This window comes from Anneissia japonica, unplaced genomic scaffold (assembly GCF_011630105.1).
Source record: "Anneissia japonica isolate Jap-2015-1 unplaced genomic scaffold, ASM1163010v1 scaffold165_len1371125_cov188, whole genome shotgun sequence".
Lineage (NCBI taxonomy): Eukaryota > Metazoa > Echinodermata > Crinoidea > Comatulida > Comatulidae > Anneissia > Anneissia japonica.
Window position 1 is genome coordinate 530,295 of NW_022697648.1, and position 20,411 is coordinate 550,705.

General features: G+C 34.8%; 1 protein-coding gene and 1 non-coding gene across 2 annotated transcripts; both read left to right on the plus strand.

Moving 5' to 3' along the window:
* Positions 1 to 1,133: 1,133 nt before the first annotated feature.
* Positions 1,134 to 1,205, plus strand: Trnah-gug. Its single transcript has one exon. It is a non-coding gene; the product is annotated as a tRNA-His (tRNA).
* Positions 1,206 to 2,701: 1,496 nt separating this feature from the next.
* LOC117102277 lies at positions 2,702 to 20,411 on the plus strand. Its single transcript, XM_033242509.1, has 16 exons — positions 2,702 to 2,981; positions 3,387 to 3,487; positions 4,249 to 4,449; positions 4,843 to 4,931; positions 5,148 to 5,247; positions 6,109 to 6,230; positions 7,597 to 7,849; positions 8,265 to 8,371; positions 9,497 to 9,554; positions 9,816 to 9,960; positions 10,833 to 10,872; positions 11,454 to 11,505; positions 12,346 to 12,535; positions 15,862 to 15,979; positions 16,358 to 16,448; positions 19,043 to 20,411. Exons 1-16 carry the CDS (start codon positions 2,801 to 2,803, stop codon positions 19,115 to 19,117), a joined length of 1,923 nt encoding a protein of 640 aa, XP_033098400.1. The 5' UTR covers positions 2,702 to 2,800; the 3' UTR covers positions 19,118 to 20,411.

The following is a 20,411-nucleotide window of genomic DNA, read 5'->3' on the forward strand; positions in this document are numbered from 1 at the left end:
AGAGACAGTTTTTGGACTGAAAATAGTACTACGAACATGTCACCACTCTAAATGAGTGGTGAAAGGGGTTGGTAGGCCTGATGTGGCCCTATATTAGCCCCTCTTTACTTCTGAAACTTTGACTTAAATAATGATTTATAGATTCAGCTTCAACACATGCTTCAACTGTACTGGCGGGGAGAGCGTTCCAAGCATTACTGTAACAACTTTGAGTAAAAAAGTGCTTACGGCAATTTAGACGAGCATATTTCTTGTTCAATTTATACCTATAAATCTTGTTCAATTTATACCTATGGAGAAAGTGGAGACGCCACTCATATCTACTGTGCCCATCTTTTGAGTTCGGAGAAAGCAGACCGAATAAACTAATTAATTAATTAATAAGATGAACATAAAGAAAAGACTTCGAAAGAGTTGTTCATTTTGAAAAATGTTAAAAGCAACGCCTAATAGTAATAAACAAGCTATTTACATATCCGTTATAGAAATATTGGTTATATTTAATAATAAATAGGTCTAATTTTTTCTGTTCTTTTTACTGGAATTTTCATTATTTTGAAGTACGTGCATATAGTATACCGTACCGCTTTGTCATAAAATATACTAAAACCCTTTAAAATGTCATTATTAAAAGCTTTTTAACCTTTTCTTTTTATCACTCATTTTATTCCGAGACAATTAATAATTCACCTTTTCCAGAATTTCGGTCAAATAACAGATCAATCAGAAACAGGGCCAGCAAATTACGGGCTTGTACGAAGCACGTGTTCCTACAAACGCACGTGTTTTACGCACGTTTACGCGTGCTGTTGGTTAGAGCACCTTAGCAACAATATCTAAGGGGCGGGGCTTAGCCTAAGCAGTAATAAAGCTAGCAATCAATTCGCCTTCTGCATTGTCGTAGATTGGCCTAAGGTTCATTATTAGATATATAAATATAAATATAGAATTTAATGTCTGTAGTTAGCATGACCTTATGAGGGCGGTATATAGAAAATCGGTTTCGCGATCATGGCTCAAAAATTAGTGAAGCGTGCAAAGTCTGACCAATCAAATGAGGATAGAGCTTACAAAAATTAACAAAGCGATATAGATCTTAAATTTCAATCCTTTCGCAACGGAGCTAGCAGCGCGCCGTGATCGTATAGTGGTTAGTACATTGCGTTGTGGCCGCAATAACCCAGGTTCGAATCCTGGTCACGGCATTGAATAAAACAATGTCACGGCATAGCTCCAAGTTTTTTTTCTTTTCTTTAGTCTACCGTAGTTCCAATTATTGTATGTCTTTTATTCACATTCTGCTATTGTGAATTATCTTACCTTTGCTTTTTTTTGTGTGTTTACTTAAAATTTATACCGTAGGCCTATCTGTACGTACAAGTTACTATCAAGTCTTATATAGGAGAAAGATGAGCAAGTAACTTATCACCTAACAAATTAGAATAACATAGACCTATAGTAACCTTCAACAAATTGGGAGATATATTTTTTAATAATGTACAGAGTTTCTATCCAATAGTCAATTAAAAGAGATCTGTGCAATGACTATGGAATGACCTTAATTTCAGATTTCGCCCCTCCCTCTCAAATCGGAAAAAAGTTTCAAATTTTTAAGATAGTCGAGAATATAACTTAATATAAATTTGTTATGTTCTGTAATGAAGAATGTTTGTTTGTTTTGAAGATAAAAGGAGAGTCTGAAAATCGTTATATTTTAACCTTTTATAGCAATCTACATTAGGAGTTGCCGTATTGAACCCACCGGCTCTCCCACAAACTTGTTAGTAATTGCACAACCCCGCACCCCTACCCCTTCATAGGTCTACTAATTGGAATCCTGGATAAGGTCTTGCCACCATTGCTTTTTCAGTATTTTTCTTTTAATGCATACCATGATATATAATGATATTATATTTATAAACCTGCTCATTTTGAAACCCCATTTATTTAAAAATATTCATCTCATCCTTATTCAAGAGTTTTCATGGTCAGTCGACTTTTTCTTGGATAATCGGTCATCTCCATTCCGTAATTTACTTTTGGTTTTTATTTTAGGTGCGCCATATATAGTCTAGACAAGAAGGTGCTACTGTTATCATTTTTATTCATGCTACTGACTAAGCCTCCAGGTTCAGTCAATTTTAGACAATGGTTATCTCAGAATAAACTTCAATTTTGTATGAATACCTTAATCTGTTATTATGAGCGTTTGATCATTAGATAGATTTCTATATGTTTTTCTCTATCTGCTATGTGCCTATGATTGTTAGATTTCTATGGGGCTTTTTTTCTTTCTCTTCACTGTCTTCTCGATTGCTTGGATGAGTTTTAAGTCGTGTTTTTTATACTGAGTCAGACATGTTTTGTTTCGTCCGATTGAAAAAGTGGCGAAAAAATGATAGCCTATAAATTAGGTGCATATAAAATGTTGTATAACCGTTAACTTTTCGATTACACAGTTCCCAGATGATAAACCAATGTTGTTTAAAATGCAAAAATGCAATTCTTTCTTATTTTCATTGTTATCAATCAACTAAAACACTGTTGTCAAATATTCTGTTCTCTATTTTGTAAAATACTATTTTGGTGTATGATTGGTAAGCATGGCTAAACTTGTACATCTCGCCGACTGGCTGTTGGAACAGTCACGCCCTCTATAAATAGAAAGGAAAGAGAGAGAATAAATCCAGGGCGCGCGACGCAGCTGCAGAGAGATCCATCAATATATCCAGGATTCTCCATTTGACCAAAGACTTTGGCAAAGTTGATTCTAGCATCGATCATAACAAATACAATAACAATGTCAGTAGGAAGGTTCATGCCTTTGACGTTGTTTAGGCAGAGGCCTAGGTCTTTACACGACCTTTCTTTAACCGTGCGACAAGAAATAATCCGACGATATTGCAGCTCTAGGCCTACAGGAGAGAGAAAGATTCGAATAGGATGTGCATCTGGCTTTTGGGGTGATACAGCAACATCAGGTTAGCCCTGCCTAGGCCTAGTAGTAGAAGTAGTAGTAGTAGTAGGGGGAAGCTAGGGCCTAGGCCTAAACTATTTGGCTAGCCCGGGCCTATCACTGCAGGCGCGTTCAGTCTGTTTAGCCTTGTACTAAATGTTAAAGCTGCGTTGTCCTCTCTCTCTTATGCACAGTGACAGTGGCTGTTCTGTTCGGCAAAATATGAGATAGGCCTAGGCTAAGCCTAGGCTCTAGGCCTATTATTATATATAGCAACAGACAATTTTAGCCTCTCTAGGCCTAGACAAGCCATTCTCAATAAATCTGGTTTTACTTCAGATTGTGCCAAATAAAATATATATTTTTTTTAACATTTTGAACTGAATACTGTACGGCTTAGTGCTATTTTTTTTTTATTTTTTTTTTTCAGCTCCACAGTTGATTCACAATGGGAACATTGACTTCCTTGTATTTGACTACTTGTCCGAAATAACAATGTCACTTATGACTGCTGCTAAACATAAATCTCCGGTAAGTTCATCCATTAAATTTGAGATGTAAATATATTCTCATTATTTTAGAAACAGGTTCATAAAAAAGTAAAAAACACAAAATCAAAATCTATACTGCGGTAGTAGCACTGAGCAGACTTTGTAAGCAAGACATCCATTTCACTTTCATTGATATTTTTTTTTAAATCATTCACTAATGTGTTTCCACAACTCATTGTCAGCATAATAATGTACCATGTCAATTTTCAAAGAAATTGCCCGAAACGCTATCAAAATTTTGAAGCAAACCTCTCATCACTGTGGCATTTATTTAAAAGTTGAACTTATGCAAAAAAATACTGTTTAGCCATACTGTCAAGTATTTCAATTGCACATATGATTACCTTAAGCTCAAATTTGCACAGAAATCACTAGGAAAAATAGGTTTGCAGAATTGTAACTACTGCATAATACATTGGTTATATATTAAGATTAGGTCAAAGCCTAATTTTCAGCAAAATCTGCTTGGGAATCCGCCCTTATTTTCCGAAATGCGTGGAAGGATTCGTAGGCCTAATTTTTGAGCAGAAGATATTATTCCCAACTCAGAGCTTACTTTACAGTCTGACTGTTTAGTATACATACAAATCCAAAAATAGTACTATCATAAGAGGCACATGGGTCATTTATGGTAAGCTTCCGGTTAACTTTTTACTGTTTTGTGCCTTTGATTTTCAATGGATTAGAACTGGAGCCATATAAATTTTATATATTATTGATTTCATAATTGTTCCATTTAAGGATCTTGGTTATGCGCCAGACTTCATCCAAGCTGTGATGGCACCTCTACTTGGAGACATCAAGAAGAAAGGAATAAGAGTGATCAGTAATGCCGGTGGAATAAACCCTCACAGCTGTGCAGCAGCTTTGAAAGATGTAGCCAAGAAGTCAGGAGTAGACCTGAAGGTCGCTGTAGTAACTGGTGACAATGTCATGTCAAAGGTAACGTGTAATGGTGACATCATGGGGATGTGGCGGTCAAGGCCTCCATCAGGGAAAGGTCTTCTCCATTGCTGTAGTTCTTTACAGACTATAAGGCTCTAAAATTGATTAAATCCCTAAATTGTCAGAGCTTCAATGGGCCCTGCCTCCTGGACCCTCCAAGGGATTCTGAGTGGCCCTGCCTACTTATACTCCCCTGAGGGTCATTCTTGACCAATCGTGTAACATGTATTGCCCTTCATGATAGTCATGTACACAAAGAACAGAGCATTACCCTCAATCGGTAGATTAACAAACAACAAACAATTATATACAATACAAACATGAAAAAAGTAGAGTGTAAGAACTTTTATATCATACTCATCATCTTAATATTCATTTTGTTTTGTACAGAAATCTGATATCTCAGAAACGGGAGTAAGTGACATAGATTCTGGAGTACCCATACCAAAAACCCTGGTTAGCATGAATGCTTATTTAGGGTGAGTTTCCTTCTGCAACACTCCAATTGTTTAACTAAGATGATTTAATGTAGGATTTATTAGCGCAAAAAAGAAGCCAAACCAGGGTTTTCAAGGTTTGGATATTTTGGGCTTTGGAAACAGTAATCTTATTAATAAAACCTTTTATCTTCATTTTTGCCACATTGTTCTTGTATCCACACTCTGGAACTATGTACCTTTTCATTTCATCACCAGAGCAACACCAATATCAAGAGCTTTGGACCTTGGTGCCGAGGTGGTAATTACTGGACGGTGTGTGGACAGTGCAGTTGTTTTAGGACCCTTAATGCATACAGTGGGTTTCAAATTTCTATCTGGCATTTGCCTTAAAAAAATAGCCAGCATATGTGGCAAAGACAAGCCAAACCAGTCACTCGTCGGAAAAATCAATTTTTAGTTATTAATACAGGGTTTAACAGTAAAATGAGAGCTATAAAATAGTAAAAGAATCATTTAAATCCGACATTTCGTTATGAAGTTACACAAGTTCAAACATACAGCTGTTTAAAGAACAATATTTGAGAAATCAGCCTTCAAAGTTTACGATTTCAGGCATTTCTTAGGCAGAAACTATCACCAAATCGTTAAAAATTGTTGTTTTAACATTAAAAATGAGGAAAATAACAGCATAGCATGATGTATAGATATATAAAGTTTAGTTTAGTGCAATAAAATTGATTTCCAAAATTTTGAAATTCCAGCATGTTTTGGCCATTATCTCCAAAACAGGATTTGCGACGAGTGACTGGTTTGGCTTGTCTTTGCCACATATATTTCTGTTATTGGCTGTGGCACCCTCTATGTATTTAATAGGAATGATACAGTATGGAACAGCCACATAATTTTGCATTTGTGTCTGAAGCCAACAAAGTTTCAAAGTATATAAGAATATAAGAAATCAAAGATTCTGTATTATTGCTCATGAGGTAAATTCTTCCCAACAAATTTTAATGTTTGCATTGTAAAAAAAAGTAGCTTCATGTTTTTTTTTTAATATCTTAATGTTCTTTGTGTTGTAAATTCTTTTATGTATGTTCATTTGAAATGTCAACATAAATTTCCCATGTAAAGATTTAAATAAAATTTGAGAGAAAATTATATTAAGATGCTTTGTACATATTGTGAGTGATATAATTTATCATGGCATCTCTTATAGTTTGGATGGGCCCCTGATGACTATAACTTGTTGGCTCAAGGAAGCTTAGCAGGCCATTTAGTAGAATGTGGAGCACAGGCTACAGGAGGAATATTCACCGATTGGCACACTGTTCCAGACTGGTATGTGTACTTTCTATGCTTTTTTTCTCTTGAATTTCATATTTTGCCCTCTCCAAAATTTATAAAGGTGTCTTTCAATGGTACGTACATTTGGCATGTTAACATCTGTAGCAGCAGTAGTGTTTAAATTTTAATATTCTACACTGGTTGTATTCCATTTTTTCTTCTTTGATGATGAAAAATGTTATCTAAAATTGAGTGAAGGGAGTGTATGTTGATTGAAAATTTCTATGTACATTAACCTTTAAAATTCTGATAATAAGTTAGTATCTCTATGTTGTATGTTTTTAAAAGATAATAAATAATGAATGATGGTATAAGTAGCACCTCATGTCGAAATTTTATTATTATTATTATTATTTATTTTTTAATAGGTTTTATATAGCACACATATTCAGAAAACAGCTCAAGATGCTTTTCCCTGGTCATTGGATACAAAATCAATCATACGCAATTTGCAACCTCCTCCGCTCTTCAGGGGGCATTCTTTATTATGTGTGTAATCTGCACTACAAAGGACCTCACTGGAAATAAGTTTTCTTCAGACTTTCGTTGGTTATCCTTGGAGTTTACACCAATTAAATCCATCCATATACTCCTGGATAAAGAGAGGCAAATGCAGATAAAGTGTCTTGCCTAAGGACACAAGCAGTGTAATAAGCATCGGTCTTGAACCCCCAACCTTCCGACTGAAAGTCCAACCCTTTCCATGCTGCTTCACAAGCTTCTAAAAATGTGCAACAACAACACAAACGAACAAGGGAAATAAATTATGAACCTAAGAGAGTGCTAACAGTTAACACTCCGACTGCCAGGGGTTTGAAAAAATAATATCAGCCATCGCCGGACTTTTTAGCAAATTTTAACACTTTTCCGAAGCTTGTTGAGAGTGCATATCTGATCAGACATGTAGTGAAAACTACAAGAACTACAAACATTTTACTTTACAATGGTACCAAACACTTTATTCTAATCACAATCTGTGACCCATAACAGTAAAATGAAAATGACTCACTTAGGAGGTTTATGCAATTTTGCACACAGAGCTGAGATAATCACGATTTTGTGAAAGTAAATCAATACCACTCTACACTAATGTAAACAAACAAATAGTGAAATACTTATGGTCCAGACTGAATATAGAGTTTAAATTGTTAGTACATGTCGGTAATTACCCCATCTAGTGGATTCCGTTAAAAAACCTGAAACATGGAGATCTCTGTGTTTGGCGGTCAATCGTTGCATAACCAAACAAGGAGATCTCCGTGTTTGGCGGGCAGAGTGTTAACAACAATGTAAAACACTGCCCCATGCTCTGGCAATTTATGGAGCTACTGTATTTAAATTTTACATTCATGTTTTCTAGGGATAATATAGGATTCCCGATAGCTGAATGTTCGTCTGATGGCTCGTTCATTATCACTAAGCCACCAAAGACAGGTGGCCTGGTGTCTGTACCAGCAGTTGCTGAACAGCTTGTGTATGAGATCGGTGACCCCAAGAAGTACCTTCTCCCTGATGTTACCTGTGATTTTAGTCAAGTTAAGCTATCACAAGTGCATGGTGAAGCAGTGTCGGTGACAGGTGCTCTAGGCTCCGAGCCAACCAACCAGTACAAGGTATGTGTAGTAAAAATTAATATGGCAATGGTGAACCAATTGTACATTTTTTTTATACATTTAATTAGGATGGTGAATTTGTTTTATTCAATTTGATGGAGTTGACACATTTAATTTCTGTTATGTTTTAACACACTACCTCGATGAGTGCCACTGTTTTTATAGCACTGATTGTTTTGACTAAATTATAATTTAAATTTATTTAAGTTAAAAATGTCTTATATGTATATTGCATAAACTCTCAGTGTAAGATTTGGCTTTTAAATTATGACAAATAATACACCACATTGATGTACAGTATATATTTAAATCAGTGTATCTATATAGGTATATTTTAATCAGTTTCACCTGACTAACTGATTAAGACTAAAAGATAAAATAGTCTCCAGTATTTATTTACAGTGTATTTTTACAGGTTAGTGCTACTTACACAGATGGATACAGAGTAACAGCTGTGTGCCCAACAGCAGGAATAAATGCTGCCGAGAAGGGAAGGAGAACAGCAGAAAGTATACTGAAGAGGTATTCAGCTCAAAATAATTGCTTTCCTCCTTAGCTTTGTGTGGAAAACTCATCTGGTCGAATTTTCTACACAGAGCTGAGTAGGCATAATTTCGTACACGAATGCTAATTGGTTGGTTCGCCCATTGCAGTGCACATGGTTACTGTTTCACATACACGAACGCTTATTGGTTGGCTCGCCCAGTGCAGTGCACATGGTTTTAGTTTGTCCCAGCAGGCCCAGACAACACCACAGCTCTGTTGTTTAGAGTAGCTATGAAGGGGAATTCCCAAGTTATACCTTTGTCGTATAGGTAATCTTACAATATTTTCATGTTCGTTAGTTAAATAAAAAATATAAAGTGATGAATTAATACACTAGACACATGGTTTTATTTGAACACTTTATTATGACATCGTAAAGTGATGAATAAAAACACCGTACTAAACACTTGGTTTTATTCGTAGGCCTAGAGGCTAGGTCTAGCCTAGGTAACATTGTTTGTTCGTTCATAACATACGTTTATTGAGTGTTACAAATGTATTAGGTCAAAGGTCACCACCAATTTGCACATGCTATAGTGCATTGTTCACAAATGATGTGTTATCATTTAAAAAGTGAATCAAATGGAGTTGATCCGAGGGTTTATGTATTCCAAGATCTATTGCCATTTTTAATTGCAACTTAGGGGGTTGCAACCTACTAAATATTCCATACTGTGTTATTTCGAAGTGAAATAAACCACAGTATCACATACTAAGTGGTCACAGTAGTAGTTTATTCAGTAAAACTATAAACATTCAATCCACATCTTATCTATGAAAGGCAAGAGAGGCCAAATAAGACAACGTCACACCCCCCCCCCCCCCCCCCCCAAAAAAAAAAAAAGATGAATATCATGAACAGATTGGAAGCCACACATTGTCAGGTAGGGCAAAACGTCACTCCTGTGATATTTTCTTGACGCAATTTCACATCAGTATAACTTAGGGGGTTGCTGAGGAATATCATGTCAGTTTTTTGCAAGTGTCATACATAGTCTTTCTTATTCAAACTATTATCTACATGATTTAAATAGGAATGTTATTTACATATTAATTAGCTTGTGACAATCCAAATAACCAATCATGGTGTTTGTCTTACAGAGTCAGGAGAATGTTCAAGTTTCTTGGCTTAGAAGATTTTACGCAAACCAATGTACAGGTAGGGAAAAAAATACCTTTTCAAATAATAGATTTATTGATAGTTCAAGATATGAGACCAAAAATCTTATAAACAATCTTATAAATGTATAAATTATGTTTAAAAAAATTAAATCTTTAGGTGAATATGTACATTCATTGTTGATTTCATCATAGTTAAAAATTATACTCTATGAGAATATATCACTCCATGTTTAACATCACCTGATAGATGAATAACCTTTAACCTTTATATCACTCCATGTTTAACATCACCTGATAGATGCTTGGATCTGAAGAGTCTTATGGCCCCCATAGTAACTCTCCAAACCCCAGAGAAATAGTAATTTGGCTGGCGGTCCAACATCAACAGAAGAAAGCTTTAGAAATTTTCTCAAGAGAGATAGCACCAGCAGGAACTGGAATGTGTAAATACATATATTTTATATTTTTATTTGTTTTATTTAAATCCTACTAGAAATTATAAGTCACTGCAACTCACAATGTAATTTTTTCCTCACCGCAAAGACATCGCGCATTGCACTAGCCTAGTTATGAAATCATCGCACGATTTTACCTGTCTGCATGCACTGACCAAAAAGGATGTCAGTGATTGTATTCTCTCTCGAATGCTGAAATGTTTATTTCTTTGACGAAAGTCTATCAAAATAACATTACAAACAAGTTCTTTCTAACACAATACAAATTACAATAGTTATTCATCGTATCTGTACTGTACTGCTGATGTGTAGTTAATTAAACGCATACTGCAGGAGCAAAAATCAGCATACGCACAGCTAAATGTAAATAGGCACATATCACTATAGCAACCGATGACTGCTACAACAGTTGGTTATAAAAAACTAAAAATAAAAGACGGCGACTGACTTATAAAGCAATTAGTAGAGCATGCATCATACACTAAATGGAAAATTATTATACTTAGGTAAGATTTAATGCATTCAAAAATTTCCTTTGGCCTTGCAGGCCCTCAGGAAATTTTTTCAAGCATTAAATCTAACCTTCGTATAATAATTTTCCTATAGTGTACTATGCGGAGCTCCATTAATTGCTTATTAACGTATTTATTTTCAGTTAGTGTGATTCTGCATCTAGGAAAACAAAATCCAGTTTATTATTACTATGTATACATCTATAGAGCTCTATGCTTATACATTGTCAAAGTTCAGAGTTTATGGCAAACCTGACTTATTCTCTGATTTAAACTTTATTCAGTTAATTTGAAATTCCATTGTTAAATGAGTTGTATACTTATGCCTATATTTATTTTCTGTTTCAGGCCCTGGATTAACTGGTATTGTCGGGGGTCGACCAAGAGTGTAAGTTATAACTTATTCGTTGGGCATTCTGTTTGCTTGTGTATTTATGCTGTTGAGTTACATTGTAGTGGAATTGTAACTTGGTGGTTAAGATGTTTGTCTTCCAGTTCCAAGGTCTTTGGATCAAATCCAGTGAGTCACTATGATTTTTGTCTCATGATTAAAAAAAAAAACAACCGCATTTCCTAAGTCTCATGTAGGGCAGTGCTCTGCAAACACTTTATTTCCTGCCTACTTGAGATTCTAGGCCCCATGCCTCAGTCCTGTGTGCCAGGGACAAACATACTAAAACCTTGCAAGCTTATCTCCATGTTCTTATGATATTCAATAATTTGACATCATTATATGTTCTATTGGCTATATCAATGAAGCAGTTTTACAAAAATGAATCTTTGATTTTTAAATTTTTTTTTCTCCTGGGCAACTTCAAATGTTTTCCGGCGGCGGCTCATGGTTTGTTGACCGTCGGCTTGGAGCCTCTTTGTTTACAGATATTTCATCCAGTAATCAGTACCCTTGCTATTTGATGTAAAAGAATGTTTTATTAAATATTTAAAAATTTATTAATTGTTTTGTTTTAGTTCACCTGTACTCAGGCTCTTTTCTTTCTTATATCCCAAAGAAAATGTTACGGTAAGAAACGTCTATATTTATCGACGATAATACTATTCTTCTTTCTTTTATAAGTAGATGTATGTATTCATTTAATTATATTAATATGCATTTAGTCACTTTTGCATGTTCATATAATATTAAAGAAACACAATGAATTTAAGAACTGTGTTTGATGGAGAATATATTTCTTACATGTTTTGGTCCCTGTCTATCAATCATGAAGTTTATATACTGCCATTACGACCAGTGGTATTAATATTTTTTTAAGGTGATCAAACAGCAAGGTCTTTAGTTTTATTAGACGTTATTGACTTAGTTATAAAATCATTTTGAAATACAAATTCAATATTGTAAATTGAAGTTTGAAAATATTTTTTCCAATATTTTACCACCAACAGTATATTTTTAAAGAGAATTTTGTAATCTAGATACAGAGCTAGCTTAGTGCTAAGATGCTTGCCTTCCAAAACCCCCGGCCCTAGATTGAAATCCTGTAACAACACAGGACTTTTATAATATGACATCTCCACTCCGTATGCCTCTTAATGAGACTTAAGCCTGTTAATCACTGTGTGCGACGGCAGCGCGACGAAGAAGGCACGTGAAAAAGCGGACCCAACGCATCGTCTTTTTAATGAGGATTGCCACTGATAATCAGCAGACACCGTTGCATCGTCTATCGCTCGTCGGAAGCAAATGTTTATTCGTTGTGCGACCGTCATACGATGCAGTGAGTGTCCGGCTTTAGTTTATATCAGTTTATGTTCAAGGATATGCTGGAAGGGTCACTCTATAAGCATGTTATAAATAATATATATATATAATATAACCATGTTTTATAAAAATTGTAATTGACAGATTCATGTTGAAATGGATGATCTCAAAGAGACAGTAGAAATCAAGGAGCATGCTGCTGCACAGTCAGATAATATTTCTCAGCAAGAAGAGCCCCCAATACCTACTGGTCTTGAAACTGGCTCATGCAGTTATACTCTAGGCCAACTAGCCTATGCAAGAAGTGGGGACAAAGGGAATAGTGCAAATATAGGTAAATAACCTGGCAACCTTTAATTTCTTTCAGATGTTTTTGGAACTTTAAGTTAGTGGTTAAGGTGGTTGTCATTCAGTGTCAGTTTCCAGGGTTCAGATCCTTTGAGACACCTGGATATTTTCTAATGACGAAGACTGCCAAAGTTTCTTGAGTCCCCTCCATGAGACAGGCTCATAAAAATATAGATATACTGTATCACCCTCTATGTAAAATAAACATAGCAACCTCTATGTTATAACAGCTATGTATATAGTTTACATATGTGTGAGAAACGGTTAAATAGGCATGTGACATTAAAATCTATCCTACAGTAATGCATTAGAGTTGGTAGGAATCATAATGTAATTGGTATGTGTACCTGTTATGATTTTTACTGTGGCTACGGTCACACTAGAGTCTCAAGCCTGGCTTGACTCACCTGGATCGACTCGCGCCTGACGTGACCTCAATCTCAATCTACCTATCTCGATCCCGGCTCAGTACCCAGATTGACCCTGGATTGACCCTGGCATGACCGGGATTGACATTTCCTCGTCGGCTGTGGACCAATCACAGTCGATGACGACATTGTGTTTAGAAGTTCTTGAATAAAAAACCTGCGGCAATCATCAGTTGTCATTTATAAATGCAATTATCAATCCAAAAACTAGCATCGCCATTACATCCGAGCCTAGGCCTAGATCATCCAGATTCATGCGCGGGGCTGGTATTTTGATTGTAGCAGCGTTCTAACTTCCTGTTTCGACTTTCCTAATTTGGAGGTCAATCCAACTAAATTCAGGTAAAGTGTGACCGACCCAGAATTTCGAGCCCGCGGTGAGTCAAGCCAGGCTTGAGACACTATTGTGACCGTAGCCTGTGAGTCTGTTAGAAGCCTCCAGCTTGCCCCTGCTGCCAAGTGCCACCAGATTAGACATAAATCATATTACAAAATGTAGGCCTACTAAAACTCTAAACTTTTTACTAAAAAGTAAGGCCATACTTGTTTAACAAATGGGTCATGACAGCATGGAGTAATGGCTACAGTGAATGCCACGGTCATTAACAAATTAGATGTAGTTAGACTTCCCAAGGTTAAGGTCAAGTGATTGGAAGGAAAGCTTACTGTATTACAGATATCTAGCATAGCAGTGTTGATGTATCATTTCTGCCATGCAGCCCTTATATATCCCAATTTGAATCAGGTGAAAATATGTTTATTATTAGTCAATGGATTACCTGATTGAAAACTATGTGATCAACATGCAAACATCTGAAATTAATTGTGGTGGGATAAGAATAGTGTACTGGTGTCTTAACTACAGCTGTGGTCTAATTAATTGCCAATGCCTTCATGCTTGCCAATCTCAATAGAATTTTCAATTGTCACTTTACTCCAGTCAAGTGGTTAATGAATAATTTAACTTCATTATTTATTAATGTAAAGATGTGTTGTGTGCCGTGTATTGGGAGTTGCAATTCAATCGAAGTTTGATAACTTTTGAGCACTCCCAAATATAACAAGATTGCCAGAAAATCTTTGATGATTTTGATGAACTGTTCCAATTCCTAATTGTAAATTACCTTATTTTAATTTTTTTTTTTTATTCATTTTTTGAGATTTTGAAGATGTTCTTATTTTTGGAATGATGGTAACTTCACCTTATTTTATCATCGAGTAACTTTCATAAATTTTTAATCGGTACTTTATAAATTTCTGTTACCGTAAATCCTTGAATTGAAGCCCAATGAGCTTAATCTGGAGAAGAAGCCTATCTTGAATTGAAGCCCAGGGTTTCATTTCAAAATAGCATAGGCTTCTTTTCGAGATAGTACAGTACATATACTGTACATGGATTTAAAAAAACAAAATAAATTGAAAACAAGCTTGGTTTATACAGTAGTTATGGTGATTTAATGCCAGTTGAATACACTCCATGATACAGATTAATGTTACAGTGGCCTTATTATTGATTCATAGTACAAATTCGCAAAATTTACATCATTCATTTTGAAAAGAAGCTCTCTTTACTTTGCAAAAGTAACCCCAAAAAGAAGCCCATCGCGAAAAGCAGCCCATCCAAAGTTCGCCAAAAAAGAAGCCTATGGCTTCAGTTCAAGGTTTTACGGTATATCATTTGCGGCTCTCCTTCTAAGATTAGATATGAATTGAATAATGTAATTTAAGCATTAAAACGTTATCTGTGAATATAATGTACATATGTAAAGCCAAACTATCAAATTTTCTTTGACAAAAACTGTTGTATGCCCATAGTCATGATGTGCCTATATATGGTCATGATACAGGCCCGTAGGCAGGATTTTCGATGGGGAGGTGCGTTTTGCAACCGAAGTGGACCACACAATGGGCGACTGCCTAGGAATCCCCGTGAGGTGGTGGGGGGATTTTTTCTAGAAGCTCTGACAAATTAGCATTTTGAGGGCCTTTTTTAATGGATTTCTAAAATCCATAATTTGTAATATCCTATTTAAATTTCCATTCATTTGAGTATTGTCTAGGGACTTACAGTAAAGCAGGAGAAATAGAGGGTGGGGTGCAGGGAGAAACTTGCACAGACCGAAAGGTCAATACCACCTCAGCCCCACCATGAACATTTATGATTATGGTACCTCAACTTTAATTATGATTTTTCTTTTTCTCTCCATTTCTTTTATAATTTTGGGGGCTAAGAGGCCTGGAGGGGGTTTGTGAAAAAAAGCATTTTGAGGGTCATACATAATAAATTTCTCAAACACATAATTCATGAATATTTCATTAAAATTTTCATTAATTTGGGTGTTTTTGGGACCTGAAAAAAGTAACGTTATTATGTCCTGTACATCTGCAGGCCGATAGATAACATTCTTCATATTATATAGATCAATCTGCAATCACCGGAGACGATCAATTTCTAACAAATTTCATACCACATTATTAACAATCAACGGTTAGATAAGCTGGCAAATATATAATGCAATGCATGCTAAAGCATTTTGTGCTAATTAGGAATGATTTTGTGAAATCATAGGTTTTAAACGGTGGACCTTTTGGAATTGGAGGTGGGGTGCATCTGCACCCTCTGCACCCCCCCCCCCCACCTATGGGCCTGTGATATGACCATATTTAGTCATGCCACATCTTTTTGTCAAATACAATTTGGTAGTGTAGACAGGGCATTACTAGAGGCACCACTTTAACCTTTTGTATTGTAAATTTAAAATGCTGGCAATATACTTTAGCAGCATTTGTTTATCTGATATCTGAGAACCACTTTTCTTGCAATGGCATGTGCATATCTTTATGAGTGATGAGGTTTTGTGATAAGTCTATTTTATATCTGCAGGTGTTATTGCTAGGCATCCGTCTTTTGTGCCTTATCTACGGGAAGCTCTCACGGAAGAAGCAATACGGAACTACTTCCGCCACATACTTGAGCCTGGAATAGACAAGCAAATTCAAAGGTTAGATGTGCCATGTATGAAGGCTAAAATAATTATTTGTAACAATCACTAACTCTGAACAAATGTGTATGAGAAAGAACTGCATTGTATATTATTAGAGAATGATGTAGAATAAATTATTTAACCTTGTCATTATTCTAAGTTCTTGGAGTAATCACTGTGATGATAAATTTGTCCAACAGTCAGACATACATACAACATAATATATTTCTCTTTCTGCTGAATAATATCTTGTGTCTGGTATCACATATGGATGCCTCAAGATAAAATAATTTATGAACAGCCACCAAGAAAAAAGAAGGTTTGGGATGGATGGGAGAAGATACTGTATGTACATGATTAAAGAACAAATATTTCTTTTGTTTTAATTTTCTCTAGGTTTGAACTTCCAGGCATTCAGGCTTTCAATTTCCTGCTGAAGGGCGCCCTCGGAGGGGGTGGAGTAGCTTCATTACGGAGTGATCCACAGGTCAGTTTACTTTTGGGGGATTTTTCTTGATCAATTGTAGGGCCTTAATATTTGAAAAATGTTGGGTATTCTCAACATATATTTCAAATAAAAATTTTCAAAAACAATATAAAAAATAACTATGTAAATAACCATAGTTAAGTTTTGTTCACCAGGCAAGCACCAAAAATGTAGTATGAGGATACACCCTTGAGATTGATCAAGGATTTAAACTGGGCTATTACAAAATATGGCTTGCACTATGTTGATGAGCTGTAAGGTTGTTGACACTATATTTCGGCCTTCGGTACATGTAGGCTACAGCCCTTGGATTTCCATTGCCATTTTTGTTTTAACACTTGGTTTCTGTGGCACCCGGGGCACTACGCAGATAATTGATTAAAATATCGGTAATTTGATTATTCTTATCAGGTTAATTCATGAACTGCTATGTCAAAGGTTATTTTTTTATTTTTATATCTTTCAACAAGGGAAAATTATACACATTAATGCAAATATTTAAAAACAAATTCACATCCATTCTCTTATATATTTTTCAGGCAGTGGCATAACACGTATGAACTCTCACTGACTAAGCATATTGTGTATATTTTATTTTTATTTTATTTCAAACATCATCCAACTGCTAAAGTAAAGCCAATTACAGGATGTCTTGAATACATATAAAAGATATAAAAAAATACTATAAGTGTATAATTAATTACAGAATAAACATTATTAGATTGAAAATCTTTAAGATATATTGCATGTATACATATTACAAAAAAAGACGGAGAAAACACGGTATTGATTATTAAAAAAAAAAACAAGGAAAAATCTGTACAAGGATTTGAAGTTATTGACACAATTGTATCTGTCTCTTATACACATCTAGATGTGTATAAGAGACAGGGACCACACAATGGGCGAATAAGAACAAGAACAATAACAACAAAACTTTTTTACAAAAAATACACATTACATTGAAAAATATTCAAATTGATCAATACTATGAAGAAAAACAGTCTCTCTTTTTAAAACAATTCTGGAGGACTTTATGTTTTATTTATATATGAACAAACAGAATATAAAATATAACGGTTGGAAATAGGCATTTGAGGAGAAACATTAATTAAAAACTCTCAATAATAGGCATCCTTATTGAATCATCATTATCCGAAGTTTACAATTAACAAACTGAATCTGATATAGTTATGTTTAAATACATCTTTGTCTCTGTACTTCAGGTGTTATTGGATCATGGAGGATGATTGGATTGTTAATCATCTTGGCACCTTTTAAAGGAAATGTAAAACAAGAATCAGTGTTCTTGTCGCCTATTTAATGCTACTAATCACCAAGGCCGTCTTAGTTAAATTATTTCAATATTTTGTTGTTGGTGTCATTAGGAGGTTCTAGGAATCCAATAATGAAGTTTGATTGGAATGATATTTGAGTAGTCATCCAATTGGTATGGCCTTGTTTAGATAATGATAGAATGAGGTTGTTATGACAATCATCAACATCGTATTTGTGTCACTGTTGTCATCATCATAATAATTTATGTTCATTATCAAAATTATCAAATCAACTTATCATCATCACTTTCATTATTATCATCGAAATGTTATTCTCATCATTATCTTCATCAAAAAAATTTTCTTCATTTAATTAATTTTATTACAATTATTGTCATCATTATCATCATCATCAAATTATTGTCATCATCATTATAATCAGATATGTATAAGTTCCATAATTTTATCATTTACATGATAAACTATTATGATTATTAAATTATCAAAATATTATCATCATCATCCAACATAGCCTAACAAACAAGTACCTAGTACCGTTTGAACTCCATTTCCAATATAAAGTTTTTTTGTGTCAGGTTTGGTCTGAATGCGCTCATTGGTTGCGATTGGGAGTAATAAGTTTACCACCGACGACATCGCAACCAATCGCAACTGAGTGTTGCATAGGGTATTACAGTATGTGCATACACCTCTTTATTGAGCAGTAATAATATTTGTTTATTTATTTTTGTGATAATTAATGAGACTAAATTATTATGCAATACCTTCAGCTGACGAAACCATTCCCACTCCCTGCAAGCACTAGACGACGCCACACTATCTGCTGGTTCTCAGTGGCAGTCTGAAAGTATCGTCTTAAAAAACGATCCGTTGCACATACGTCATTACATCCTGGATTCAAGTGCTGATGGGGGAAATACTTTATTTTCCCAACAGTTTCTATTTTTATATGTTACTGATGGAAGACTTTCTCCTTACCAATGTTTAAACCCAGGCTCCGGAGGAAAAATATGGTTTAATATGTATGCCCCTTTTCCCCCAGTTTTTAAATATTCAAAGTTCAGTATCTCATACAGTTTTGTCAATTACCCTTTTTGTGTCTAGAAAAATCAGTTCTATAACATATCAAAAATTGTTTTTCCATCAGTCTTTCTGTATTATTATGTTTCGTAGCTAATTGATATTTGCCTCATTTTGTTGATAGTTTATTAGCATGTCATTAATATTTTCATCATCATGTTAATAATAGTTAATTGGAAATTCTCTTTTCTTTTCTTTTTTGTAATATAATGGTAGGGTAAAGCACTTGGACAGATGTTGTTGGATTTTCAACTTGATGGCTTGCCAGATCTACTATCTAGACTAAAATGAGATGTATTTCCTCAGATTTATCACTGCTTAACGGAAAGATTAATACTAATCCTGAAAAATGTTTGTTTATCATGAAGAAATATTTAAGACAACAAATATTGTTTATTAAGAAGATTTATATTCTTTTATTTATTTTATTTTATTTTGCATTTGTTTAAGTGTTCATCCATTTTTAAGTTAGTACAAAACACTCCTTTTCTGTGACCTCTCCTTCATCTACCCCCCCACCACAAACAAAAGAGTACATAATAAATAATGATTATTTTTATTTTGAGATCACTAAAGAATACATACATTATTATTAACGCTCCGCCCTCCCCACCTCCCAGTATATGTTTTACACTCTTGTTAAAATGATGACAAAATGGATAACTCTTAAGTGTTTCTTGCGTAATTTATATATAATCAGATTAGAATTGCCTGTCAATATGTAGGAGAGGTCGTCCGTTTGTGGTTTGGGCTGTCTGTCTTGGGTTTCAATCCACGCTGTCAAATTCACTTCTGTCTTGTCAATCCACTTCATGTATTTATCTTGTTCCGCTTACGAGTGTAAGTAATATTTAAGAATGTCCAAGGAAAATCAATTAAAAAATTTAGCTTAATTTACTAAACTTTCAAGGTTCAAGATTACAAATTAACCAAATTTGAGATGAGATAACTTCATTCGAGGTTAATATTGTCAAATTTTGGCAACTAGTTTCCGCTTGTCTAGGTGAAGAATTTTACAATTTGGAAAATCTACTTATAAAATATACCATTTGGATATTATGAATCAAGAATTAGTGCTTTGACTATACCGTACTGTATGTATGTTTGTTATGACTACAGTAAGCATAAATTAGGTTGTCAATGGTTAAGGACTTCTTCCATTAAGCTTGTGTGCTCATTCCAATTTATCACTATGTTTTCAACCAACATGTAAATTTAATTTGTTTATTATTAAAAGACAATTCTACCTCATCTATTTAATTGTATCTAAAAAGAATTTAAATAATCAAAAATAAATAAATACTCAACCTTTCATATTGATCTTAACTTAACAACAATAAATCAAAAATTGGAATAGCTAGTGCATATTATTGAGAGTAGGAAGTTCAAGCCGCCACACCCACCTCCGCCCCACCATGGTTGGTGTAAATAAGTAGTAAACAATTGAGCTCTCCTTTCTCCCACTGCTGGATCGCCACTGAACTCATAAGTTCATTCACTTTTCCCCCTTTCCTCTTTTTAACCCAAATTTTTATCCCTCTTTTTTATTTTTCGGTTTGACCGACGAGGGGCACGGGCCCTCATG

Excerpts from the sequence above, each read along its gene's own strand:
- LOC117102277 (XM_033242509.1), top strand. The coding sequence starts at position 2,801 with ATGTCAGTAGGAAGGTTCATGCCTTTGACGTTGTTTAGGCAGAGGCCT. Across the intron at positions 6,231-7,596 it reads TGGCACACTGTTCCAGACTG|GGATAATATAGGATTCCCGA; the intron begins GTATGTGTACTT and ends CATGTTTTCTAG. Across the intron at positions 16,449-19,042 it reads CATTACGGAGTGATCCACAG|GGTAAAGCACTTGGACAGAT; the intron begins GTCAGTTTACTT and ends ATATAATGGTAG.